The 24,232-nt window shown below is 35.4% G+C and overlaps 1 protein-coding gene across 1 annotated transcript in view; it reads left to right on the top strand.

The window, feature by feature from the left end:
• Smp_130810 (hypothetical protein) overlaps positions 1-24,232 on the top strand; it is a gene marked incomplete at both ends in the record, with an annotated part of 126,151 nt that overhangs the window by 75,530 nt on the left and 26,389 nt on the right. Inside the window, 11 exon segments of the mRNA XM_018788974.1 lie at positions 666-890; positions 3,600-3,821; positions 4,948-5,397; positions 6,767-6,926; positions 9,065-9,228; positions 10,402-10,533; positions 12,765-12,925; positions 16,341-16,860; positions 18,505-18,659; positions 20,194-20,365; positions 22,249-22,493. Coding sequence (XP_018654464.1) covers positions 666-890; positions 3,600-3,821; positions 4,948-5,397; positions 6,767-6,926; positions 9,065-9,228; positions 10,402-10,533; positions 12,765-12,925; positions 16,341-16,860; positions 18,505-18,659; positions 20,194-20,365; positions 22,249-22,493 — 2,606 coding nt within the window.

A 24,232-nucleotide genomic window follows, 5' to 3' on the forward strand; every position in this document is an offset into this window, starting at 1 on the left:
TTTCCCTTCATGATTCCAAGTTAGGGCTTGTCTCGTGATGCTGTTTTCTAATTTTTCTAATATGTATCCTGACCACTGTTCACTGTCTTTTCCTAATTTCCTCTTCAGCTGGAAGTTGTTTTGTTCTCTCCCACAGTAGGCTGTTACTGATGGTATCCGGTCAACAGACATTCAGTATCATGAGTAGACAACTGTTCATAAATATTTGTACCTTCTTGATGATGGTCGTGATAGTTCTCAAAGTTTCAGCTCCGTACAATAGAACTGTCTTGATGTTAGTATTGAAGATTATGACTTTGATATTGGTTATCAGTTGTTTTGAATTACATATGTTCTTCAGTGGTACGATTGCTATATTTGCTTTACCAATTGTCATCTTTACATTTGCATCAGATCCTCGTTGTTCATCAATGATGCTTCCCAGGTACATGAATGTTTCCACCTATTCCAGAGCTTTTCCATCAAGAAGGCAAATCTTAACATTAATACGTAGTCTAATGGATTCGAAAGTGATGAAATAAGGGGAACAAATTTAACACCTCTTATTGATACTACAATTATTCCAACTCCTTTCTTTCATATTTGTATTAGATTCTTTCCATTCTGCTCAAGATACATAGTTAATTGACGTACATTCACTTATTATTTTACCTTTAATACAATAGGTACCTATTGCACGAATACAAACAATGTGTAAATTATTAGAAGTTCTATTAACTCATAAAGGTTGTCCATCAATGAATGAAGATAAAAATAAATTAAATCCATTATTAGCTATGTCATTTGTATTTTCATTATTATGGGGATTAGCTGGTAATTTAATAGATACAAATTGGGATATATGTGATGCATTTATACGTAATTTATTTGATGATTTAGGTGATGCAAGAGTAAGTTTAAGTTTTTTTACTTTATTGATTTATATGTAAATCAGTTAGTTTATGAAGTCTTTATCTTTATTTGAGTACCTTCGTTCGAAAAAGTAGGAGGTTGTGTCTTTATAAAAGAAGGCTGTTGCCAATTTGTTGCAAATTTTATGTCCGGCTTTTATCATGTGATTTATTCACCAATCAGAATACGACTTTGCTAATCTTAACACTGTGCTAAATCAATGACGTTCAACTGGTATGAGCAGTCTAGAGTCTTTATTGGTCCCTCGTCCGCCTAGCCCTTCCAATTGAGTCCAAAAACACCGATTACGGCTTGAGCTATGCGAATCATTGATTTCAAGCATACTCGGTTTATATTCCAGACGGACAGACCGCATCATACCATAAAATAGGAAATAATATTTATACAAGATCAAGCCAAATGTGGCTGTGAACGTGAGAGACAATAATCAATAAACTGAATATAATTTAGAGACAGTAATTCGTATAATAATAATAATTTAGAGGTCAAAATGAAGCTTATAATAAGATGTATATAGATATACACAATCTAATTACTCAATGGTTAGACAATAAGAATATATATATAGAATAATCGTCCATTAATAGGTCCCGGAAGTTACCTGTACTTACGTCTTCACTAGGATATAACAGTAGGAGGTTGTGTTTTTTTATCTAAGCTAAGTAAACATTGACTGAAATTAGTGGTTGATTAAAGTTAGAAATGTGAATAATTCCATCTTTATGATCTTTAAATGACATACAGATTGCTAGATCTTAGGAACCTAGTTTCTTTCTTGAAGAAACCATAGATTCACACTAGTAAAGGATTCCCGAAAGAGTGTGAAATATTTTCCCTAGTGCTTCAATGGTTCTCGTATTGATATCAACTCTTGACAGAAACATTGGGAAGATTCTTCCAGTCTCCCACATTGTCCGGTCATTCCATGTACCTACAAAAATTGTCGCTCTGGTTGTAAGAAGGTGCATCGGCCTCATGACTTCCGAAGGAACTCGGCTTTCATCATGAGACGTCATAATTATTCCTTCTACTCCCAGGGCAGAGTTTAAATGGTTTGGATAATTTTTTCTGGTTAGCGTTTTTTTAGCGAGTTGATTTTCTACGGGATGGGGTCGCTAACCCTATGCCCAACCTTCCTCCTTTACCCAGGCTTGGGACCGGCAGTAACCCCCGTAGGAGCTACAGGCAGAAACATACTTCAAAATAAAACTTACGTTGACATGGATTCATTTAAACTCTCTGCTTATTGATCTAACGCGACTAACGATGGTTGATGAAAATACTTAGATTATGTAACTTCATTTTTCAATAATGAGAAGGTATTCAGTGTTCAACTTTACCCAAAATGTCGCAAAGTTTGCATTTTCAAATATTCTTTCAAATATAACTGATACTTGACTTTGAAAGAGAATCGAACCTAAACAGTGAACCACTGAAAACTGATGATTCAATGATTTGAAACTTTCATTTCCAAAACTAGTTTCCAATTACTCCGGTTTCAGGTTCACATCACCATCAAGTAAGACACTGTTGTATAATCCTTCCTAGTCACTTCGCCATTTCTTCAAGTGGATTCAAATTATGAAACCAATTGACAATAGACTTCAAACCTAAGAACAGAACTACCAAAACAAGGCTTAAATACATACATAAATTATTATCCAATCCAAGAGTAGTGTAAACGATTTTAAAAATCACTGATTTTTGAAATATATTGATTTGGTTGAGGTTTGGTGGATAAAACTAAAATTGCTTAAACTGAATCAGTTGGATTCTGGCTTGAAACTCTCAATCATCGGCAACCTATAAGGTATTACTCTATAGATAGGGTTTTATATCTAACCTAATAATTAAGTAGTTCATAGTTTTATAACAATCATAGATATATATTAAATTGGTCGCTACTAAATGATCAGTCAAATGTAAATATTTCAGTCCTACAGGATGTCATTTACTATCCGAATAACTCAATGATAACTTCTGTAGAGTTGTATAAAATTATTTTGAATTCTACAGGAAGCTTCTGTCCCCTCAAGTTCCCAGATACACCTTACTGATGAGTGCTAACAATCAAACAATCTATGTTAAACAGTCTTAATTTTAAAGGTATAATATTAATAGTTGAAAGCGTGAGTCAATTAAAGCTAGACCACTAGGGAAAACCTGGAAGCACTAGACGGCCGTTTCGTCCTAGTGTGGGACTCCTCAGTGGCAGTGCGCATCCACGACCTCACCTCGCGAGATTAAAACCCAGGACCTTCTAGTGAGAAGCAGTGACCAGCGGAGTTCAAACTACGTCTGTTGTGAGATATCAACTCACTGAAAACAATCGGTGAACGGTTGCTCAACTTCGTGGATTGGTTGAAGTTATACATAAGCACCATAGGATGTCGGCTCAGTGATCTATCGGTTAAGTGCTCTGGCTCGAGACTCGTAGGTCGTGGGTTCGAATCTCGCCAGGCGAGGTCGTGGATGCGCACTGCCACTGAGGAGTCCCACACTTGGACGAAACGGCCGTCCAGTGCTTCCAGGTTTTCCTGTTCTTTTTTTCTAGCATGTTCTTGAACATGGAAAGACGGAAGATAAAAGCCGAAATCTCCACAGAAAAACCCCCCTTCTGATAAGTATAATATTAAGTTAAAAAATGTAATATAATTCATTATTATTGTATACTTACTTATTTTTAGCTACCTCAACATTCTGATTTATGGTCTTGTTTTGTTGATATGGATACACGTCGTATGGATAATTGGGATAAAATGATTAATACATTTATTTATAATAAACAAATACCATTTTTTGATATGGTTGTACCAACTGTAGATACAGTCAGATATGGATATATGTTAGATAAACTATTAGCTGCAAATCAAAGTGTACTGTTTACTGGTTTGACTGGAGTTGGAAAAGTATGATTATTGCTATTATTGTTTTGATTATTAATGATATTACATTAATATTTTTATTGGTTCTGGTTAGCGTTTTTTAGCGAGTTAGTTTTTCTACGGGATTGGGTCGCTAACCCCATGCCCAACCCTCCTCCTTGATCCGGGCTTGGGACCGGCAGTAACTCTAGAAGAGCTACAGGTGGAGTAACAGGCGTAAGTATTTTTATTGGTAGTGGAGCGATGTGCACTACTTATGTGAACAAAACATAAGTAGTATGTGATAGGAATTGAAGGTAGAATCCTTACCACCAGAAGTGTGAAATAAAGAGAAGGGGAAGTAAAAATGAAGAGCAATCGGAATCAGAACAGGATCGAAAGAATGATGAAGTATGTGAAGGACAACTGGACGAAGATATGCAAACGATGTATTTAGTGCATGATTTTCATATTTTACGAAGCTACTGTTTGATTTTGCGTAAAACAATAGATTGGTCCGTGCAACTATCGTAACCAGTGGTTGGAGAGTCTAGGTGACATGGCTCAGAATCGATCACAATGGCGCAGGTGTATACACTCTTTATCTTCCCTTAAACCTTGAGGTTAAAAATACTTCATATCTGTCTTTCTTCCTATACTATATCCTTATATACAAACTTTCTTTTATATATTACCATCATTAAATTAACTATTTCTATGAATTCGGTGTTCATCTTGTTGTGCTAACGAGATATAGCAACTTGGATCGATGCATATGTGTGCCTGTTCCTACGTTGTAGCTGACTTACTGACTGGTTTCTCTTCATTGCGTTTTCATTCACTAAAGTCATAATAACAATGGTATCACTTACTATCAACTTTTTCTAAATTATTGTTATTTGATGAAATTCTCTATTTGATTCTATTACTAAGTGCCATTCATCTTCATAAAATACTGGTCAAATCCATTTGTTGGAAATAAGTAGCATATTGGCTGAAAAACAGTGGGCTTTCCATTTGACCTGATGTCGGTAGGTTTGACTCCTGGTGTTAGTGTGAGTGTATGCTGTTAAGCAGTCTCAAAGAGAAGTTTTAAAGCGTACTTTAAACATTTTATATTCATTACCAATATTTAGCTATTTTAACTGTTACTTTGTTTATTTAATTGTAGTCAGTCGTGGTCCGTGGAACATTGAACAATATAGCTGAATCCAAAAATTATGTACCGGCTTATCTAAATTTCTCTGCTCAAACAACTAGTAATCGTACACAAGAAATAATTGAAAGTAAATTAGAGAAAAAGAAGAAACATATTCTTGGTGCACCAAAAGATAAACGTATCATATTATTCGTCGACGATTTGAATATGCCAAAACAAGATACTTATGGAAGTCAACCACCTATTGAATTATTACGACAATATCAAGATTTTCATGGATTCTATGATAGAGATAAATTAGAATGGATTAAAATCAAAGATATGACATTATGTGCAGCTTGTGGTCCACCAGGTGGTGGAAGAAATCCAGTAACTCCAAGATTAATACGACATTTTGCATTATTTGCTATACCACCACCATCAGAAATTAGTTTAAAGCAAATATTTTCTTCAATTATAAATGTAAATAATGTTGGTTTTTCGTAGCCTTTTCTTTACACAATCACTTTTCATCAAAGTTTATTAGTCATTTTTTTCTTCTGAAAGCTACAATGAAAATTCACTTAATATTGATTGTTTGAATCTTCCCATTGATGTTTAGGACTGCAACTGGTCAGTCTCCGATTGGCATATGTGCATACTGTGCGTATTGCCTCGATATAGCCTTAATTCGCAAGCATTGTAAGCAAAGATGGATAGTGGCTAGCAGTGGAATCCACGACGTGCGTTTTGTCCTATTTGGGACTCATCAGCTGGATGTACCTGCATATATGCCAATAAGAGACTGATCAATTGCAGTCCTAAACACCGATTGGAAGATACAAGCAAACAACACCAAGTGAATTTAAACTTCACCCCATTGCACAAGCAGGTGGCTATCAAACCTCAGTAGCCAGGTGGATAACATGATGGCGTTTGAATCGAAAGGTACTGAGTTCAATTCCCAGAATGAACATTAACCATGAGATGCAGGTACATCCAGCTGATGTGTTTCAAATAGGATGAAACGCGCGTCAAGCTGGATTCCACTACTAGCCACTATCCATCTTTGCATACAGTAGAATGAAAATTGTTGAACTTTCTTTTACATATCAAAACATGCGGAAAACTATAACTGGATACCCATAAGTAAACTCGAACTAAATGTCTTCACTAAATTCCTTCTGAAGTGATAATTAATGATTTATCAGATCTCATGTAGTTGTGGCTTAAAAGTTACTTTGAGTGCTTTCAGTTATTCGATATTTTGTAGTTGGAATATATTAGGTAAAGGCTCTGATATACCTGTGGCATACATATTTTAGTTAACAATCAAACAAACAATTAAATAGGTAAACTATAATATCAGTTACTATTACTCCAATCCTTTAGTATAACATAATAGTGGTAAAACAGTTGACTAACTTGTACTTATTGGTTTAGCCACATAATAAATTATGATGAAGAAGATTTGTAGCTTGGGTGGATGAATTTGATGGAGTTTTGTTCTGTGAGGTGGGTGATTTGGTCGTGGAGCTTTCATCGTCCTTCTGAACGACATCATCAGCATAAAATTCGGGTCCAGATCATCATTATTCAAACTATCTAACATTAGAAATTAAAACTTAAAATATAAATACTTCTATCCTAGCATTCAAAAAGTAACCTCTGATGGTCGATTGTAAGAAGCAAACGAAAGTTTTATTATTAATAACCTCAAATGGATAGGATTTATTCTCCTCTGACATTCTCAATAACTGATTCGAATGATTTCATAGTGATTAATCGATAATTTAAACGGCATACATGAATTTTCATTTACCTACTTTTGTATATTTTCTTCTCTTTTCAGGGTTATCTACTTGAATTTCCTCAAGGTGTCCGTAGTGTTGGTGATTCCATTGTTAATGCTGCCGTTGAAATATATACTAGAATGGCTAAAGAACTATTACCTACCCCAACTAAATCTCATTATGTATTCAATTTAAGAGATTTATCAAAATGTATTCAAGGTAAGGAAAGTAGTAAATCTTCGATTAGGTCCGAGAACTAGATCTACAAGTTTACTTAGAATTGTTTGTTTGAATCTTCCGATTGACATCTAGGACTGCAACTGGTCAGTCTTTTATTGGCATATGTGCATACTGTGCGTATTGCCTCGATATAGCCTTAATTCACAAGCACAAGCACTCGGTAGCTGAGCAGATAATGCGATGGCGTTTGAAGCGAAAGGTACTGGGTTCGAGTCTCAAAGTGAACATCAACTCTGAAAGGCAGGTACATCCACCTGACAAGAACCAAATAGAACGCAACGCGCGTCCTCGATTCCACTGCTAGCCACTATCCATCTTTGCTTACATCTACAAGTGTTTAAAAGCTGGCTCTGTCAAAATACAATATCAGTGTCTGTGTTTTCTTTACTCAATAACTAAAATTTTGAACCTTCTAGTTGTTTGACGTGGACGTTCAATAACTGAACAGATACTACAAACCTATAAAACTGTTTTAGTAAATGTTTCAAGTGTTTTTTTCTGAATAAATAAGCACTTATACACCTCTCAATAATTATCAGTGTTACGTCCTTGAATCTGTATACCCACTTTAGTGCCGAGTATAACTTCTCTGATATAGATTGAATCCTTGACGTGATAGGCTTAACCTTGAGGCTAGTATGCGCGAGTTCGAAGCGGAGGTAGAGAGACGAAAACTATTCTATCCATGACAAGCGCGCGCGAGAGAGAGAGAAGACAAGACAACTGGAACACTACTCGCTTTATTCCAATCCCGATCTGGTACCCGAATTCCGAATTCAGATTAGTGTAAAAGATTAAAAAATGAATAGATGACTAACCTGACCACAACATACAATAATTAGGAAAATACAATTATGTCCAAAACTGGGGATTAGAGTAGAAAATAGAATACAGAAGGTTGCGTCTAAATTACAATAGCTTTGGAACAGAGAGGGCTATGGCAGTGAATAATACATCAAACGAAATCTCATGATCTGTAGAATAGACTAGGGGCAAAAGTAAATGTTACAGTTTTACAAGCTTTGAATTAAATGAAATAACGTCCCCAGAAATAGTTTCCGCAGTTTGTTAAGGCTTCTTGTTTCGCGGTTCACATCAATCAGTGGATTTGACATTGAAATAAACGTCTTTTCATACCAACTATTATCGGTGTTGTCTAACGAAAGTTCACCATTCTAGTATAACAGAAATACATTCAGATAAAATGTTCGAAACAATATATCAGTTACCGGCGCTGATATGATCATGTAGAAGAGGGGGGGAAGGTCAGTGATGTTCTCTTGAATAATACAGAAAACTAACATTAAAGCATTGTAATACTTTGTGATTTACTATAAGCTATATTCTGACTGATCAATAACGAAGGAAAATGTGTCATAAGATGATCGAATCGAAGAGAACGGAAACAGAGAATCATTGTTATCTCAATGAAGGAACAATGAAGATTGAGACAATTGATGAAGGATTTGTAAATGAAGTACTGAACATATGTTTTTCATATTTTATAAAAGAACTCTGTAATTTTGTATTAAAATATAATTGATTGTCCCCACCTATATTTTTGTTCATTACACTATCACTACAGATGAGGCCTGAATTGCTTACTTACTTACTTACGCCTGTTACTCTCAATAGAGCATAGGCCGCCGACCAGCATTCTCCAACCCACTCTGTCCTGCGCCTTCCTTTCTAGTTCTATCCAGCTTTTGTTCATTCTTCTCATATCTGTCTCCATTTCTCAACGTAATATGTTCTTTGGTTCTCCTCTTTTCCTTTGGCCTTCAGGACTCCCTGTGAGGGCTTGTCTTGTGACGCAGTTGAGTGATGTCCTCAATGTGTGTCCTATCCACTTCCAACACTTTTTCCTGATTTCTTCCTACGAGGCCTGAATTGAAGTAATCGTAATTATCAGAAGAGAATTTTGTGGAGATTTTAGTAATTCAGTAGTTGAATGGATGAGTCAATTCAAGCTACACTACCATGAAAAACCTGGAAGTACTGGACGACCGTTTCGTCCTAGTATGAGACTCCTCAGCAATGCGCATCTATCGTAATTTTTTTAAGAAAAATAATTAAAATACTGAATTCATCTTTCATTATTATTTTTAATTTTATAGGAGTTTTACAAGGTGATTTAATTGTTATTCGTAATAAACAATCAATTAGCCGATTATTCTATCATGAAGCTCAACGAGTATTTCATGATCGATTAATTAATCAAGAAGATAAAATGTTTTTCAATCAAATTCTATCAGAAATGGCATTGAAATATTTCGGTGAAGTAAGTTCTCCTTATTTGTTTGTCTGTTCAGTCTTTAAGACTCATTTTGTTTAATAAATTTTAGACCCTTAACAATGATTCAAAACCAAGAAGCACTGACTATATGGGACTCTTTGGCAGTTCACATCTACAACATTACTATAAATCGACCATAAGGTCTCTCAACAAGTGTATAACCATTATATCATTGAGTCCACATCCAGTGGTTTACACCTCTAAAGGCTGTCCAGTGCTTTGACGATGATGTTAGGTTATTAAATAAAACAATTATGGGAAATGGCCATCCCCTTTAAATTTATAAATGGATGGAAAGTTCATGGTACAGTACTATAGTCTTGGAAGAAGAAAAAACCCTGTCTACATCACTTTACAATTTACAGGTGATTTAAATAGCTTTTTATTGAAACAAAGGTTTAAATCAATCATTAACAAGATGTATTACGCAGCAAAAGTCATTATCAAGGAAAGAACAAGGTTCATGCTTCATCGAAAATCTAAAAGATCCGACCCCATTGTGTTTCCCAATTTAAATGCGTGTGTAGTCACAAATACATAGGGTGGAGTAATCCTGATCTCAAAATTAGGGTGTATGAACATGTACCTAAATGGTTGCAGAAACAAATAGAATCAAGTGACCCAATAAGAGTAGAGGATAAACATCCATCATCCTCTACTGTCAAACACGTAATTGAAACCGGACATACGATTGATTTTAACTCAGCTTTTGTGATACTGATAGAAGTGTAAAAAGGCGTATACTAAGGTTTAGCAATACGAAAATTCAAACCCCGCTGTGTGTATTCAAAAACAGTTTGTTCTCATCTTGAACCTACCCTGGTAATATTAGCTTATTATCCATAGTGATTATGTTTCAAATTGTTTCCACATTATTATTATTATTATCCTTGTCTCCTCTTCCCCCCCCCATTTCCAGTCTAGTCTAGTTCTTAACAAGTATATATGTGATCAGATTGTTCTGAGATGGTGGAGAAGATTTGTAGCTCAGATGGATAATTTTGATGGATCAAGATCAGATTGTTCGAAATGTACAGCGCTAATATCTCATCACATAGTTCATCTTACATTATCCAGATTTATCAAAGGGACAAATTGCTTTAAACTTCCTAATAAAATAGTTATTTTCTTTTCTTAAATTAATTTTTTTCTCCTTAGACTATAGAAACAGAGACATTTACAAAACATCCAATTTTATTTGGTGATTTTCTAAGACCTGGTATTCCACGATCTGAACGATTATATGAAGAAATAACTGATGTGGATAAACTTAAATCATTATTAATGGATGTAAGTTGAATAGATTAGAAGAAGAAGACTTTGTATGGTTATTATTGATTTCAATATTTCTCGTATACATGACGAGTCCCAAATAGGACGAAACGCGACTCCTCCATTCCACTGCTAGCCACTATCCATCTCTCCTTATAATGCTTGTGAATTTAGGCTATATCGAGGCAATACACACAGTATGCACATATGCCAATTAGAGACTGACCAGTTACAGTCCTAAATATCAATGGGAAGATTCAAACTAACACTACTAAGTGAACGTATATATGATTGTTTAAAGAGAAGTAAATTGAACTGTTTCATTAATGAGTTCTGCTGTCTTAACTGTACATCTTACATTCTGAAGTTTATGTAAATTCTTCAGTAAAACAAGAACAGTCATCTGGTCGAAAGAAGACAGATTTCTACCCGAAGTTTGTGCTGATGATGTCGTTCAGAAGGACGATGAAAGCTCCACGACTAAACCATTCAGCTCAGAGAACAAACCTACATCAAAAAAAGAAGACAATGAAATAAACCAATAGCAATTAAGATTGTAATTTTAGTGTCACAATGTAGTAAATTATTGTTTACATCACCATTAATTTCAATAGCACATTATAAACTATCAGCAATATGTTGGATTCACTTGATATTGTTTGTTTGAATCTTTCCATTGATGTTTAGGACTGAAATTGATCAGTCACTTGTTGGCATACTGTACGTATTGCCTCAATATAGCCTTAATTCACAAGCATTATAAGCAAAGATGGATAGTGGCTAGCGGTGGAATTCAGCACGTGCGTTTGAATCGAAAGGTACTGGGTTCGAGTCCCAGATTGAACATCAACTCTGAGATGCAGGTACATACAGCTGACGACTCCCAAATGGGACGAAACGCGCATCCTAGATCCCACTGCTAGCCACCATCCATCTTTGCTTATAAAGCTTGTGACTTCAGGGAATATCAAGGCAGTCCGCATAGGATGCACATATGGAAATTAGTTGATCTACCGTTTTAGATATGAAATAGATGTAAAAGAATGGAAAAAAACACGATTAGTAGTGACATTTAGCTAGCACTGAGACTTGAAATCTTGACCTTCACTTCAAATACTAATAAATTAACCACTGAGTTACAGAGTTCAGATAGAAATGTCGTACCCATTCTCTAAGGGTCCACATATGACAATAGGGGTTAGTCGGTTACAATTTACAACATCAAAAATAGAAACCCTTCGAAATACATTTCGACAGTCGCTTGAGTTCGTTATTTTAATGAAACTGTAACCGAAATAAGTTGAATCCATTTATTTTACTAGTTATCTTCAAATGATTACAACTTAAATACAATATGCTAATTGATAGACTAAGCGGGTGTAAATACTTTGTATAACATTAGTGAATTGACCTTAATCAAGTTGGGAGATGATAAAAATGTAAAATAATTAAAAATAATGATAAATTTAGCGGAATTTCGGGAAGTTCTCGTATGATTGGATAATTTTGGGTCAACAATACAATGATTAAAGGTTATTGTCATTAATATGGGTTGCGAAGATTGTTGATTTTTAATTTAAATCATGAATAGATCAATGTTAAACCACGATTGAAAACCTGGAAGTACTGGACGGTCGTTTCATCCTAGCATGGGACTCATCAGCAGTGCGCATCCACGATCTCACACGTGAGACTCGAACCCAGGATCTTCGATCTCACGTGCAAACGCCTAACCTCTACACAACTGAGGTGTGATCTAATGGTGTTATTTTCTAACACCAACCAACTCACGACTACTTCCCATTAACTGAGGTTCATACCTGTCTCTACCCGACACGGATTAGCCCCACTAGTTATAGCTTCTCAGAAGAGAACCAAGAATCACTTCTCGAAGATAATCATTATTGAGCACATGGTTATTATCAATGTGAGGTTAGGTAGATTGTTGAGTTTTTGATTCTCATCAATGGAGATGAGAAGTTTTGAACATTGTATTTCTGAACATTTACTTGTTAACATAACTTCGATTATTGATGATTGTCTAAATGTTTAAACGTATACATACAGCTTGATAACCTCTTAACTATATTGTTTGTGCCTACATCAAGTAGGCAGCTGTCACACTATGAATAGAGGCTAATGATGGGCAATAATTTCACTGTAGTTTGTAGCGTTGGGTATGTTATATGATGAACATAGAGAATCCTTTTGTAAAGATCTCATTTTAAATATATATAATTTCTTTGCAGTACTTGGATGATTACAATATGACAATGTCAAAGGATGTGAAACTTGTCTTCTTTGTTGATGCTATTGAACATGTTTGTCGTATTGCTCGAATGATTAGACAAGATAGAGGAAATGCTTTATTAGTTGGTGTCGGTGGTACTGGCAAACAATCATTAACTAGGTAAAGTAGACGTCTTTTTCTTTAGTAGTGAATAATGTAAATAACTATTAGTCAATAGTATATAATAGTAGTAGTGTAAACTAAGCTGTATGATAGCTACTTCTAGTTATATGAATAACTCATTTAATTTGCTTTTTATTTGATGAGGTCTACATGTCAATTGAGATCAGTGCTTGAAGGTAGTGAATTGTATGGTTTAGAAAAGACTACAAAGGTCCAAATGCATTCGCTCCTTATCTTCCCCAAGACCTTGAGCACCAGCAATCCTCCAAATATACCTTATTTTATTTTAGAACCACATTGTCAATGTTCAAACCTTTTCATGATGATTGTTATGACACTATTTTGATTCCTGTCATCCATCTTTTCGAAATCATCTTGTGTTCATAGAGAGTGGCAACTTGGACCGATGCATGTATGTACCAGGCTTAGAGTTAATTGTGACTGACTGACTGACGGACTGAATACTGAAGCTTTTTCATAAACTTGAATAATCGTTAGAGTAGGCAGTGAACTTGAATCACTGTCAAATTAAACATGTCAAATTGAGTGTAGTTTTCATGGTTGATAACTTGAAGTAGTCAGTTATCTATTTATAGACAATGTGTGGTTCAAGTTACAATAGCTCACATTATCACAGTGAAAGGAGAGATTAATATAATGAGAACGAAAAGAAGGAAATAATGAGATCCATAACAGTAGAACTGGAGGTTTAATTTCACAAGTCCTACTTTATTTTATTCCGTCAGTTAATCAATCGATAGTGAGACAGAAGATCTTAGATCCAACTAGATTCCATCTTCGTTTCATGTTCTAAATATTTTGATAAGTATAACTATTAACATTTCATTACATCTTGGCAATTTTTCCTTATGGTAATGAAAATCTGATTGAATAAGTGTTATGACTTGCTCAAGGTTGTTGCTAATTGTTATGTCTTGACCAAGATCGTCACTAATTTGTTATGACCTTATAAATTAAACAAGGACGTAACTCGCGTGAATTATCCACCAATAGAAATACGACTTCTCCGACCTTAACACTGTGACAATCAAGGACGTCCAATCATTGTGAGTAATCTCGCGTCCTTATTAGTCCTTAATCCGCCTAGCCCGTCCACTTGAGTCCAGAGCACCAATAGCAGCTTCTGCTATGTGAATCTATGCGAATCGTTTATTTCAAGCATACTTTGTTTATATATCAGACAGACAGACCACATCATACCATAAAATAGAAAATAATATTTGTACAAATCAAGCCAAATGTGGCTGTGAACGTGCGAGACAATAATCAATAAACTGAGTATAGTTTAGGAACAGTAAATCATATAATAATAATCCATAGGTCAAAATTAAGCTTATAATAAGATGAATATAGAGATAGATAATCTAGTTACTGAATAGTTATACAATAAGAATATATATAGAATAACCGTCCATTAATAGGTCCTGGGAGTTACCCGTACTTATGTCTTCGCTAGGATATAACAATAAGTAAGCTTATTTGTGATGTGATCATTAAGCAAAGTGTTTAGGATCTTTCTAATAGAGATGCTTTATTCTTCACTGAATAGGAGGGTATTGCAGTTTTCACATACTGCAGGGCAGGGTCCCATGGACTTCCATACTTAGTTTGTGAATAATCATTCGCATCTTATTTAAATAAACGATTATTCTAATTCATTATCTTGTTCTCATTCCTGAGTAAGAATCGCGTATCGATATTTCACGTAAACCCGAATCTAGTGGTCTCTTAATCTAGAGTTTCATTTAGTATCTTGTTCTAATATGCGCAGACAACTATCTGATACATCACATCTACTATCAAGCCCCTAAATACGTAATATAGTGTTTTCAATGTCATAGCACATAGATATTATTCGGTCTAAAAGAAAACATAGTGTTTAAATGGTCTACATATTTTGCATTTCCTTTGATAAAGAGTAATATGGTAACCGTTTACAAACATGTCATTCTTTAAACAGTCAAAGGAACTAAATGTATGGTGACATGAATGGAGTTTTGACTCACCATTACTAAGACCTAACTCAGAAAGTTATCAGTTTACGTTAATAACACTAACCCTAATTCTAACTGTAACTGGCGACTCCAAATGCTAATCCTAATCTCTCACACTAATCTATAAATCTCTTTTGACCTAAATAAGTAGGTGAATTTTTTCAAGGTTATTTCAGCATCAATTAAAGGTCGTCTAAAAATTATAGTGTCACCAGCTGAAACTTATCGGCTATGCGCAGGTTTCTAGATAAATAGATTTCATAAATTTCGTATTATTTCTATTCATTAGCAAAATGCTAAGAAGAGGAATGTTGAGTATCCTCAGATCTGATGGTGAGGGCTTAATCTTCAGAACATCGAAGTAGTATCCTATAATTTACACATGCAACTTTAATCAATTCACGATATTGGTCATCTAACGAAGATCTATCAGTCAGTCAGTCATAACGTAGAACTTCGTACGTACGTACGTACATCAGTCCGAGTTACCATACCACATTAGCACAGAGATGTAGTTGTCGATTCAAAACCCATAGTGGTAGAAGTAGTAAGAGTATAAGCATTATGTGAAAGATTAGGGTTTGATGATGTTATTGAAAGAGTATAATCCAATGAAATAAATTTGGAAAGAAAAAAAGATAGAAACACGAAGAATTCAGAAGATTAGAATTTGGTAGAACACAAAGAGTGGATGCACCTTCACCATTGCGAACGATTTTGAGCCATATCATTCAAGGTCTCTAACCATCGATTGCTATCATCTCGCTAGTCCCAACCAGGTAGTCTACACCTACCAACATGGCTCAGTTCACTTGTCACTGACTTCATGGATTTGTGCCACGTTTTGGTCTGGCCGCCCATAGCTTTCTTCCAACCTACTCCTACACTATAAAACGTCTCAGGTCGGTGCAGTCGGTGGTTGGGCATACGTAACACATGTCCCAGCCATCTCAACTGATGAAGTTTCACTACTTCATCAATCGATTTGCCATCTTCACCTAGTACCCGTTTCCTAACAACTGCATTACTTACCCGGTGGTCCCAGGATATACAAGCAATGCTTCGAAGACACTTATGATCGAATACTAGTAGCCTACGAATATCCTCTACTCTTATCGGCCATGTTTCGCTGCCATAAAGTAGGACGGAACGAACTGCTGCACAGTAAACCCGTCCTTTGTTTGCTAGACGGATATCTCGCCTACGCCATAAATGACGTAAGTTGGCGAAAGCTAGTCGAACCTTCTGTATCCGTGCTAAGATTTCGTCACACACCAGACCACAAGAGCTGATGAGACTCCCAATATAGTTGAGCATGATCTAAATTACCAAATTCAATAATCTACATCATTTAATGTCAGTTTTTCTTTTTCTTTCAATAAATTGAATATTTTTAGATTAGCAGCTCATATAAATGATTATAAATGCTTTCAAATTGAATTATGTCGTGGCTATGATTATACATCATTTCATGAAGATTTAAAAAGTCTCTATTATTTAGCTGGTATAGAAAATAAGCCAACAGTATTCTTATTTACAGATAATCAAATTATTATTGAAGAATTCCTTGAAGATATTAATAATATTTTAAATTCTGGTGAAGTACCAAATTTATTTGAACCAGATGAATATGAACGTTTAATTAATGGTTGTCGTTCAGCAGCTAAAGAGTATGGTATTGCTGAAGGAAATCGTGATGGTATCTACGAATTTTGTATTAATCGTATAAGAAATAATCTGCATATTGTATTATGTATGTCACCAGTTGGTTCAAATTTTCGTGTAAGATGTAGAATGTTTCCATCATTAGTTAATTGTTGTACTATTGATTGGTTTATTGAATGGCCAGAAGAAGCATTATATAGTGTTGCAAAGTATACATTTGCACAAGCTGATTTTGGTTCAGATGAACTTAAAGTAAGTCCCTAAATGTAATTAATATCAATTCAAGTTAACAATTGTTATTGTCAGTCCTAATTATATGTAATAGTTGACTTTACTCTTCCATTTTGTTGATGTAACCATATGAAGAGCATCTAAATTCTTCAAGAATATGTCAAATAACATGATCAAGAAATGTAAAAACATTTAATCCATGTTCAGTTGTTCAAAGTCGTTTCATAGTTTAACTTAATGGTTGGATTCATGAGTCGATTAAAGCTAGACCATCATGGAAAACCTGGAAGTACTGGATGGCCGTTCCGTCCAAGCGTGGAACTCCTCAACGGTTTGCATCTACGATCCCGCCTCGCGAAGTTGTGACCAGTGGAGCTAATCCATGTCAGGTAGAGACATGTATCTACCTCAGTACAATGGAAGATGGTCGCGCGATTTCGTGGATTGGTTGAGGTTAGACATTAACACCGTTGGATGCTGCCCAGCTCAGTCGTCTATCGGTAAAGTGCTCGCGCGCGAGACTGGTAGGTCCTGAATTCGAATCTCGTGACGTGGGACCGAGAACGTGTACTTCTGAGGAGTCCCGCAATAGAGCGAATTGGCCTTCCAATGCTTCCAGGTTTTCCATGGTGGTATAGTTTCAAATAACTCATGATCTCAACTATATAAAATGTTAATTAATCAATTGTTTCAGACTTCGTTGTTCCTTCATTTCCACACTAATCATTCTCTGTTCTCATTCTCTTTTCTTTGATCTTCTTAACCTTCTGCCTCTAGACATTTCATTTTCAATCGATGACATGTGCTACTTATATCTGTCGACATCAGTAGCACAAACTACACGATGAGAAATGTGTTTAAGGTGAAAAAAAATGTTTCGTTTAAATGTTTTCTTTTTCAGTCGTTACAGAAAGTGAATATGTCATTATCATAGATGATAAATAGTAAAGTTTTAGATATTTCTTTACAATGAGAAAATAGTATTTAGTGCGCATCCATGATCTCGCTCACGGGATTTGAACCCAGAACTTTCTGTCTCGCGAGAGAACGCTTGTGAAGCAGTACTCACTAAAGACAATGGTGGACGGTCGTGTAATATGATGGATTGGTTGAAATTAGACATTAACACCGTTGGATCACAGCTCAGTGGTCTAAAAGTTAAGCGTTTGCCCTCGAGATCAAAGGTTCTGGGTTTGAGTTTCACATGCGGGATCGTAGATGAGCACTGCTGATGAGTCCCATACTAGGACGAGACTGCCATCCAATGCTTCTAGGTTTTTAATAATGATCTAACGCTGATCCATTCATGATATCAATCTAAACTGATATATAATTTTATTTCATATTATGTTAAAGGAGAATGTTTCCAAAAGCATAAAAAGTTCGTCCTATTCATTTAGAATGTAACATTTAGCTCAATTGAATTCTATGGATTCCATGAAAATCATTAGGCCTAAAAGGCAACCACCGAATGAACGTACTCACTAAGAGATTTGAAAGCCACATGTTTGATTTCCGAAAGGATTCTGGGCGGAGGATACCAGAATGAAAATGTCATCTAGTGTTTCTATCATAATGTCAGTCGATATGTAAGGTATAGGTTTTTACAATATTCATAAGTCCCTTATACTAATTAAATTCTATTTCTATTTCTATTATTAACAGGAATCTATATCAAAATTATCAACCGATATTCATCTAAGTGTTTCAGAAGCTGCTATACGTTTTTATAATGAATTAAAACGTCATTATTATACTACACCGACAAGTTATTTAGAACTACTTGGATTATATATGACAATGTTGAATAAACAAATAAAGTGAGTTAGTTCATCTTAATTAATAAGTTAATGATCATTAAAACTGTCGCTTGGACATAAATTTCTTTAAAGCATTTTATATACATTTTATATTGTTTCATACAGTTATCATCGAATGTCACCAAACAGTTGTTTATTTTTAAGGGAAGATGGATGGTGACTAGCAGTGAAATCCAGTACGCGTGTCTCGTTGTATCTGGGACTTGTCATTTGGATGTACCTGCATCCCAGAATTGTTCACTCCAGGACTCGAACCCAGTACCATTCGCTTCAAACGCCATCACATTATCCACTTAGCTAATGAGTCTCGATAACCACTAGCTTGTGCAATGGGATAAAGTTTAAATTTATTTTGTATTGCAGTCCTAAACACTAATAGCAAGATTCAAATAAACAATACAAAGTGAGAAGGGGTTTTATGGATATTGTAGTAATTTCATTAGTTGAGATCATAAGTCAGTTGAAGCTAGACCACCATGGAAAACCTGGAAGCAGTGGATGGCCGTTTCATCCTGTTGTTGGACTCATGATCTCAACTATTAAAATTACTATAATATCCACAAAAACCCCTTCTGATATTAATCGACATATGCTCACTAGTGACTGGCTTCAATAGGTACTTCCTGGAGTTCTAGTGAGAAGCAGTGACCAGTGGATTTCACACCACGTCTGTTGTGAGACAATAACTCACTGGAGACAGTGGTGGACGTGTCGCTCAACTTCGTGGATCGGCTGAAGTTAGACAGTAATACCGTTCGATGCCAGCGCAGTGGTCTAATGGCCAAGCACTCGCGCGCGAGACTAATAGGTCATGGGTTCGAATCTCGTGAGGCAAGATCGTGGATGCGCACTGCTGAGGAGTTTCACAATGGGACGAAACGGCCGTCAAGCGCTTCCAGGTTTTCCATGATGGTCTAGCTTCAATTATATATACAACTATATAAAATTACTAAAATCTCCAGCAACCCCCCTTCTGAAAATAAACAATTTGTGAATTTCATCATTTTGTGATACAAATTATTCATTCATATTTGTTTTCATCTGATTGTTTTAAACCAGTCAACATTTTCCTTAAGGCAATATCGAGGCAATATGCACAGTATGCACATATGCCAATCGGAGACTGACCAGTTTCAGTCCTAAAACATCAATAGGAAGATTCAAACAAACAATACTAAGTGGATTTAAACTTCACCCCATTGCACAAGCAAATGGCTATCAGGACTCAGTAGCTGAGTGGATAGCGCGATGGCGTTTGGGGTGAACGTTACTGGGTTCGAGTCCCAGAGTGAATATCAACTCTAAGATACAGGTACATACAACTGATGAGTCCCAAATAGGAAGAAAAGCGCATCAAACTGGATTCCACTGCTAGTCACTATCCATCTTTACTTATTTTCTTTAAGGTTATTTAGGCGTATATATACAAATGTATAACCTTCAGAATAACAGTATCTAACAATCAAATGTTGATTCAGTGTGTTTTTCTCACTCTCCAATGCGTTTTCTTTTTGTTGTTGTTGTTGTTGTTTAGAGAATTAACTGATGGACGAGATAAATTTCGTAATGGTTTAAATAAAATTTTAGAAACTAATGATTTAATTGCTAAAATGGAAAGTGAACTAACAGCAATGCGTCCAACACTTGAAGCAAAACAACATGATACAGAAAAATTAATGATCAAATTAAGTGAAGATCAAGAACAGGTAAGTAGATGATCAAATGCAATTGTTACATCGAGTGAGTGCATGCCCTGTTTATATATGAACGTGCTGATTCCCGCCAATTAGAGAGCAGTGATTTCATTGACCGAACCAATGACACACGAAACCCGTACGGGCCGTCTAGAGTACTTGTCGGTCCTGCTTTCTGCCTAGCCCAGCCAGTTAAGTCCAGAACACCAATAACATCCTCTGCAATATGAATCATTATTCTCAAACATACTGGGTTTATATACCAACTAAACAGACCACATCGTACCATAAAATAGAAAATAACACATGTACAAGATTTGGTCAAATGTGGCTGTGAATAGGGGGAACAGTATTCAGTAGACTGTGTATAACTCAAGAATGGTAAATCGTACAATAATAGTCCAAGGGTCAAAATAAAGCTTATAATAAGAGGGACACGAATATGAATAGTTAAACTACTTAAAACAATTATACAATAAAAATATATGTATCATATTGGTCCTTAAATAGTTCTCAAAAGTTACCATTCATCAATCTCTTCGGGATAACAACAGGGCCCTTAAAAATAGGATAGTCTCAAATAGTTAAACGCCTTCGTAAAATTGCTCATATATGTTGAAACCAATGAGTCAGAAAAATTGAGGTCAGGCTCATGATACCGGGTAAGGTCGGCAAATTGATTAGTAAGATAGTGAATCTTCATTGGCTGAGGTCTTCTCGAGATGTATTACATACGTCCAACCGCCAGCTTCTGGACACATGATGTTTGCTGGCGTAGAAGTAGGTTGGAAAGATGCTAACGCTGACTGAAACAAAACGGGAAAACTCTTTACCAATTTATTGACATTTGTATTGATTCATTTTTCTACTTTCACTTTACTTAGTTGACGTCCTAGTGGTTATCATTAATAATAGTTTGAGATGCTTCATGAAGTGGCTTGGGACAAGTTACAATTGTGCTGATGTACTCACTATTTTTCAACCCCTAGATCTCCAGTTTCAATATTGAGCCGTGATACCAATAACTTAGATTTGAAATCTATGTCTTTGTGATATTATTCTGTGATCATCGCTTTCTCAACCATATTTCATTTATTTGGTGTAAAGGTGTTGGGATGTTGCCTTGATTGTTTCTCATCTTCACCGCATATGTTTAACGTTATTTGTTGATTTGTTGTTCAATTACTTCACATTTAAATTTAACATATTTGCTGATCACCATCACTCACTAAAGAGAATATAATGTGGGAACCCAAGATACTTCTGTGTGTATGTATATATTTTGGGTAATAAATATTTCAATAACCAAGGAAACACATGAAGTGGAATATATCTGATTCATAAAAAACGACATACTTACCCTCACTATATGATCTATCGGATAAGTAGCTGGTACAGTTCTTTATTGGTTCCCATGGAATATGATTTATACTGAAAAACTTACAAAATTAAAGCATTAAAATATTCTCAAATAGTGTGATCCTCATAAGCCTATGAATCAGTATGGCGGTATTTCAAGAAAACCTATGAATTCACCTGAGTTGACAGTGTAAGACAGCAATTTCCCGTTGAATTTGCTTAAACACTATCCTTCATCAGAAATTTATTGAATTTTGAAAAACATGGCTTATTAGATTCGATCTCATTGGTATAAAGTAGTAGTCGTCTACACAAGAAGTGAACACTTTAGGTTCTATTCCATGTATTATCATGAGTATTACACTCCGTGGACGTTCTGATTAGGATAAAATCACCATTCGGTTTCCTTTACATTTTGATTGTTTACCACATGATATTGATTTCTGATAAAGTATACCTTCCAAGTGTTCATAAAATCACCTAAACAGTTATTATTTTGTGTTGTTTTATTTCCTTTTTCAATCCTTCATTGTCAGGCTGATATTGTTCGTAGTCGAGTTAAAGAAGATGAAGCGTTAGCTAAACAAAAAGCTGCTGAAAATCAAATTATAGCTGATGATGCACAACGGGATTTAGACGAAGCAATACCAGCATTAGAAGCAGCTAATAAAGCACTTGATTCATTAGATAAAAATGATATATCTGAAATTCGTGTATTTACTAAACCACCACAATTAGTACAAACTGTTATGGAAGCTGTTTGTATTATGCTTGGACAAAAGTAAGAATATATACATACATATATAATATCTGTGGTATACTTAACTGACATGATACTTGCTACTGGTGTAGTGAACAGAACACCGGTCGGGGACAGTCGAATGTATTTAAGCACAAATTATAGAATACCTCACTAAATTCTATTAAACATACTGCAAACAGTTAATTTGCAAACTAGCAACCAATTGTCTCAATCTTTACTGTTCCTCCCGTAAATATCAGTTCATCTTCTCTAATTCCATTGTTCGTGCATTTTTCTACCGATTGCGCTTCGTTCCTGTTCTTTCCTTATCAGTCTTCTGCCAAAATACATTCTATTTCTGACCATCTCCATATACTACTTATATGGATATAAGTAGACCACACTACACTGGAACCTTGAATTGGATAACTCATGTAAAAAATGGAAAGATAATAGATAAGGATTCAACTGACTTCCAAGATAAATCAAAATGTTACGTCAATATACCGCTACTTATACATGATTTGTTTACAGCCAGATTTATTTAGAATAAACTGAATGGTATTTAACACTGGGTAATAAATAACTTACCATGTAAATACATTTAGAATATCATACAATTAAACATATAAAGCAAACAGTTTTAACTAAGTGACCAGGTTATATAATCAGTCCTTCTTAAGATGTGATTACATGTTATTAAGGAATGAAATGGGGTGTTGGCACTGTAATACATTGGGCCTTTCTTCACCATATCAATGCACTTTGTAAGTTTTACTTGGAGAGAAGTCAACAGTCAACAAAGAACACAGTATTTATTACTCCTACTTAAACAGTTAGATTTTGATCTAATAATCTAAAAGCATAAACTTTATCATAGCACCAAAGAGTTACAGGTTGCATATTGTCTGTTCTCAGTCTTTAGTGATAACTATCCTCAGATTAAATGCATTTTCACAAACTACTTTAAAAATCACTATGACCACTATGTTCATTAGTTGTCTTAGACTTCATTATCTCAACATAGTGCATGTAGTGTTGAGCCACCTAGACTAGTGGTCACATAGCATTCTATCGCTGCCTTCTCGTGGCAGGGGTGTTGTTCACGAAATTGAGAGGAGATGCAGTGCCATGGTAGTCGGTGACCAACGATTGATTCATACGTTGTTTGTCCCCTCAGGATACTGGAGCCCATGTGCATCATTGGTTTGAAATGAGGGTTTCCCCCCCTAGGTGGACTCTCCGTGTCCACCAACCCGGTTAAAGCGCTGGACATTCGCTTTTCATCCTCTCAATTTCGTAGACAACAGTAATGCCACGAGAAGGCAGTGAGTAGGACTTCCCTGTCAGAGGCTATATACGCGTGGCCATGTGAATAAGAATATATATAGAATAATCGTCCATTGATAGGTCCCGGCAATTACCCATACTTATGTCTTCGTTAGGATATAACAATAACTATCAGTTTTCTCAATTCAAAAATGAAAGTTATAACCTATTTAGTCAAGTTAGCTGACAGAATCATATTAACTTAATGAATTGCTTTCACCTCAAGTACTTTAGATAGTAAGATATATCTCATGTAAAGTTATAAATGGATGCTGTACTATATCACATATGGAGAAATTCAAACACTTCACTTCTACCAGAAGTTTGTGCTGATGATATCGTTCAGAAGGACGATAAAAGCTCCACAACCAAACCATCCAGCTCAGAGAATAAACCTACATCAAAATTACCCATCTGAGCTACAAATCTCCACCAGGTGTACTATACTT

This window comes from Schistosoma mansoni, chromosome W (genome assembly GCF_000237925.1).
Source record: "Schistosoma mansoni strain Puerto Rico chromosome W, complete genome".
NCBI lineage: Eukaryota > Metazoa > Platyhelminthes > Trematoda > Strigeidida > Schistosomatidae > Schistosoma > Schistosoma mansoni.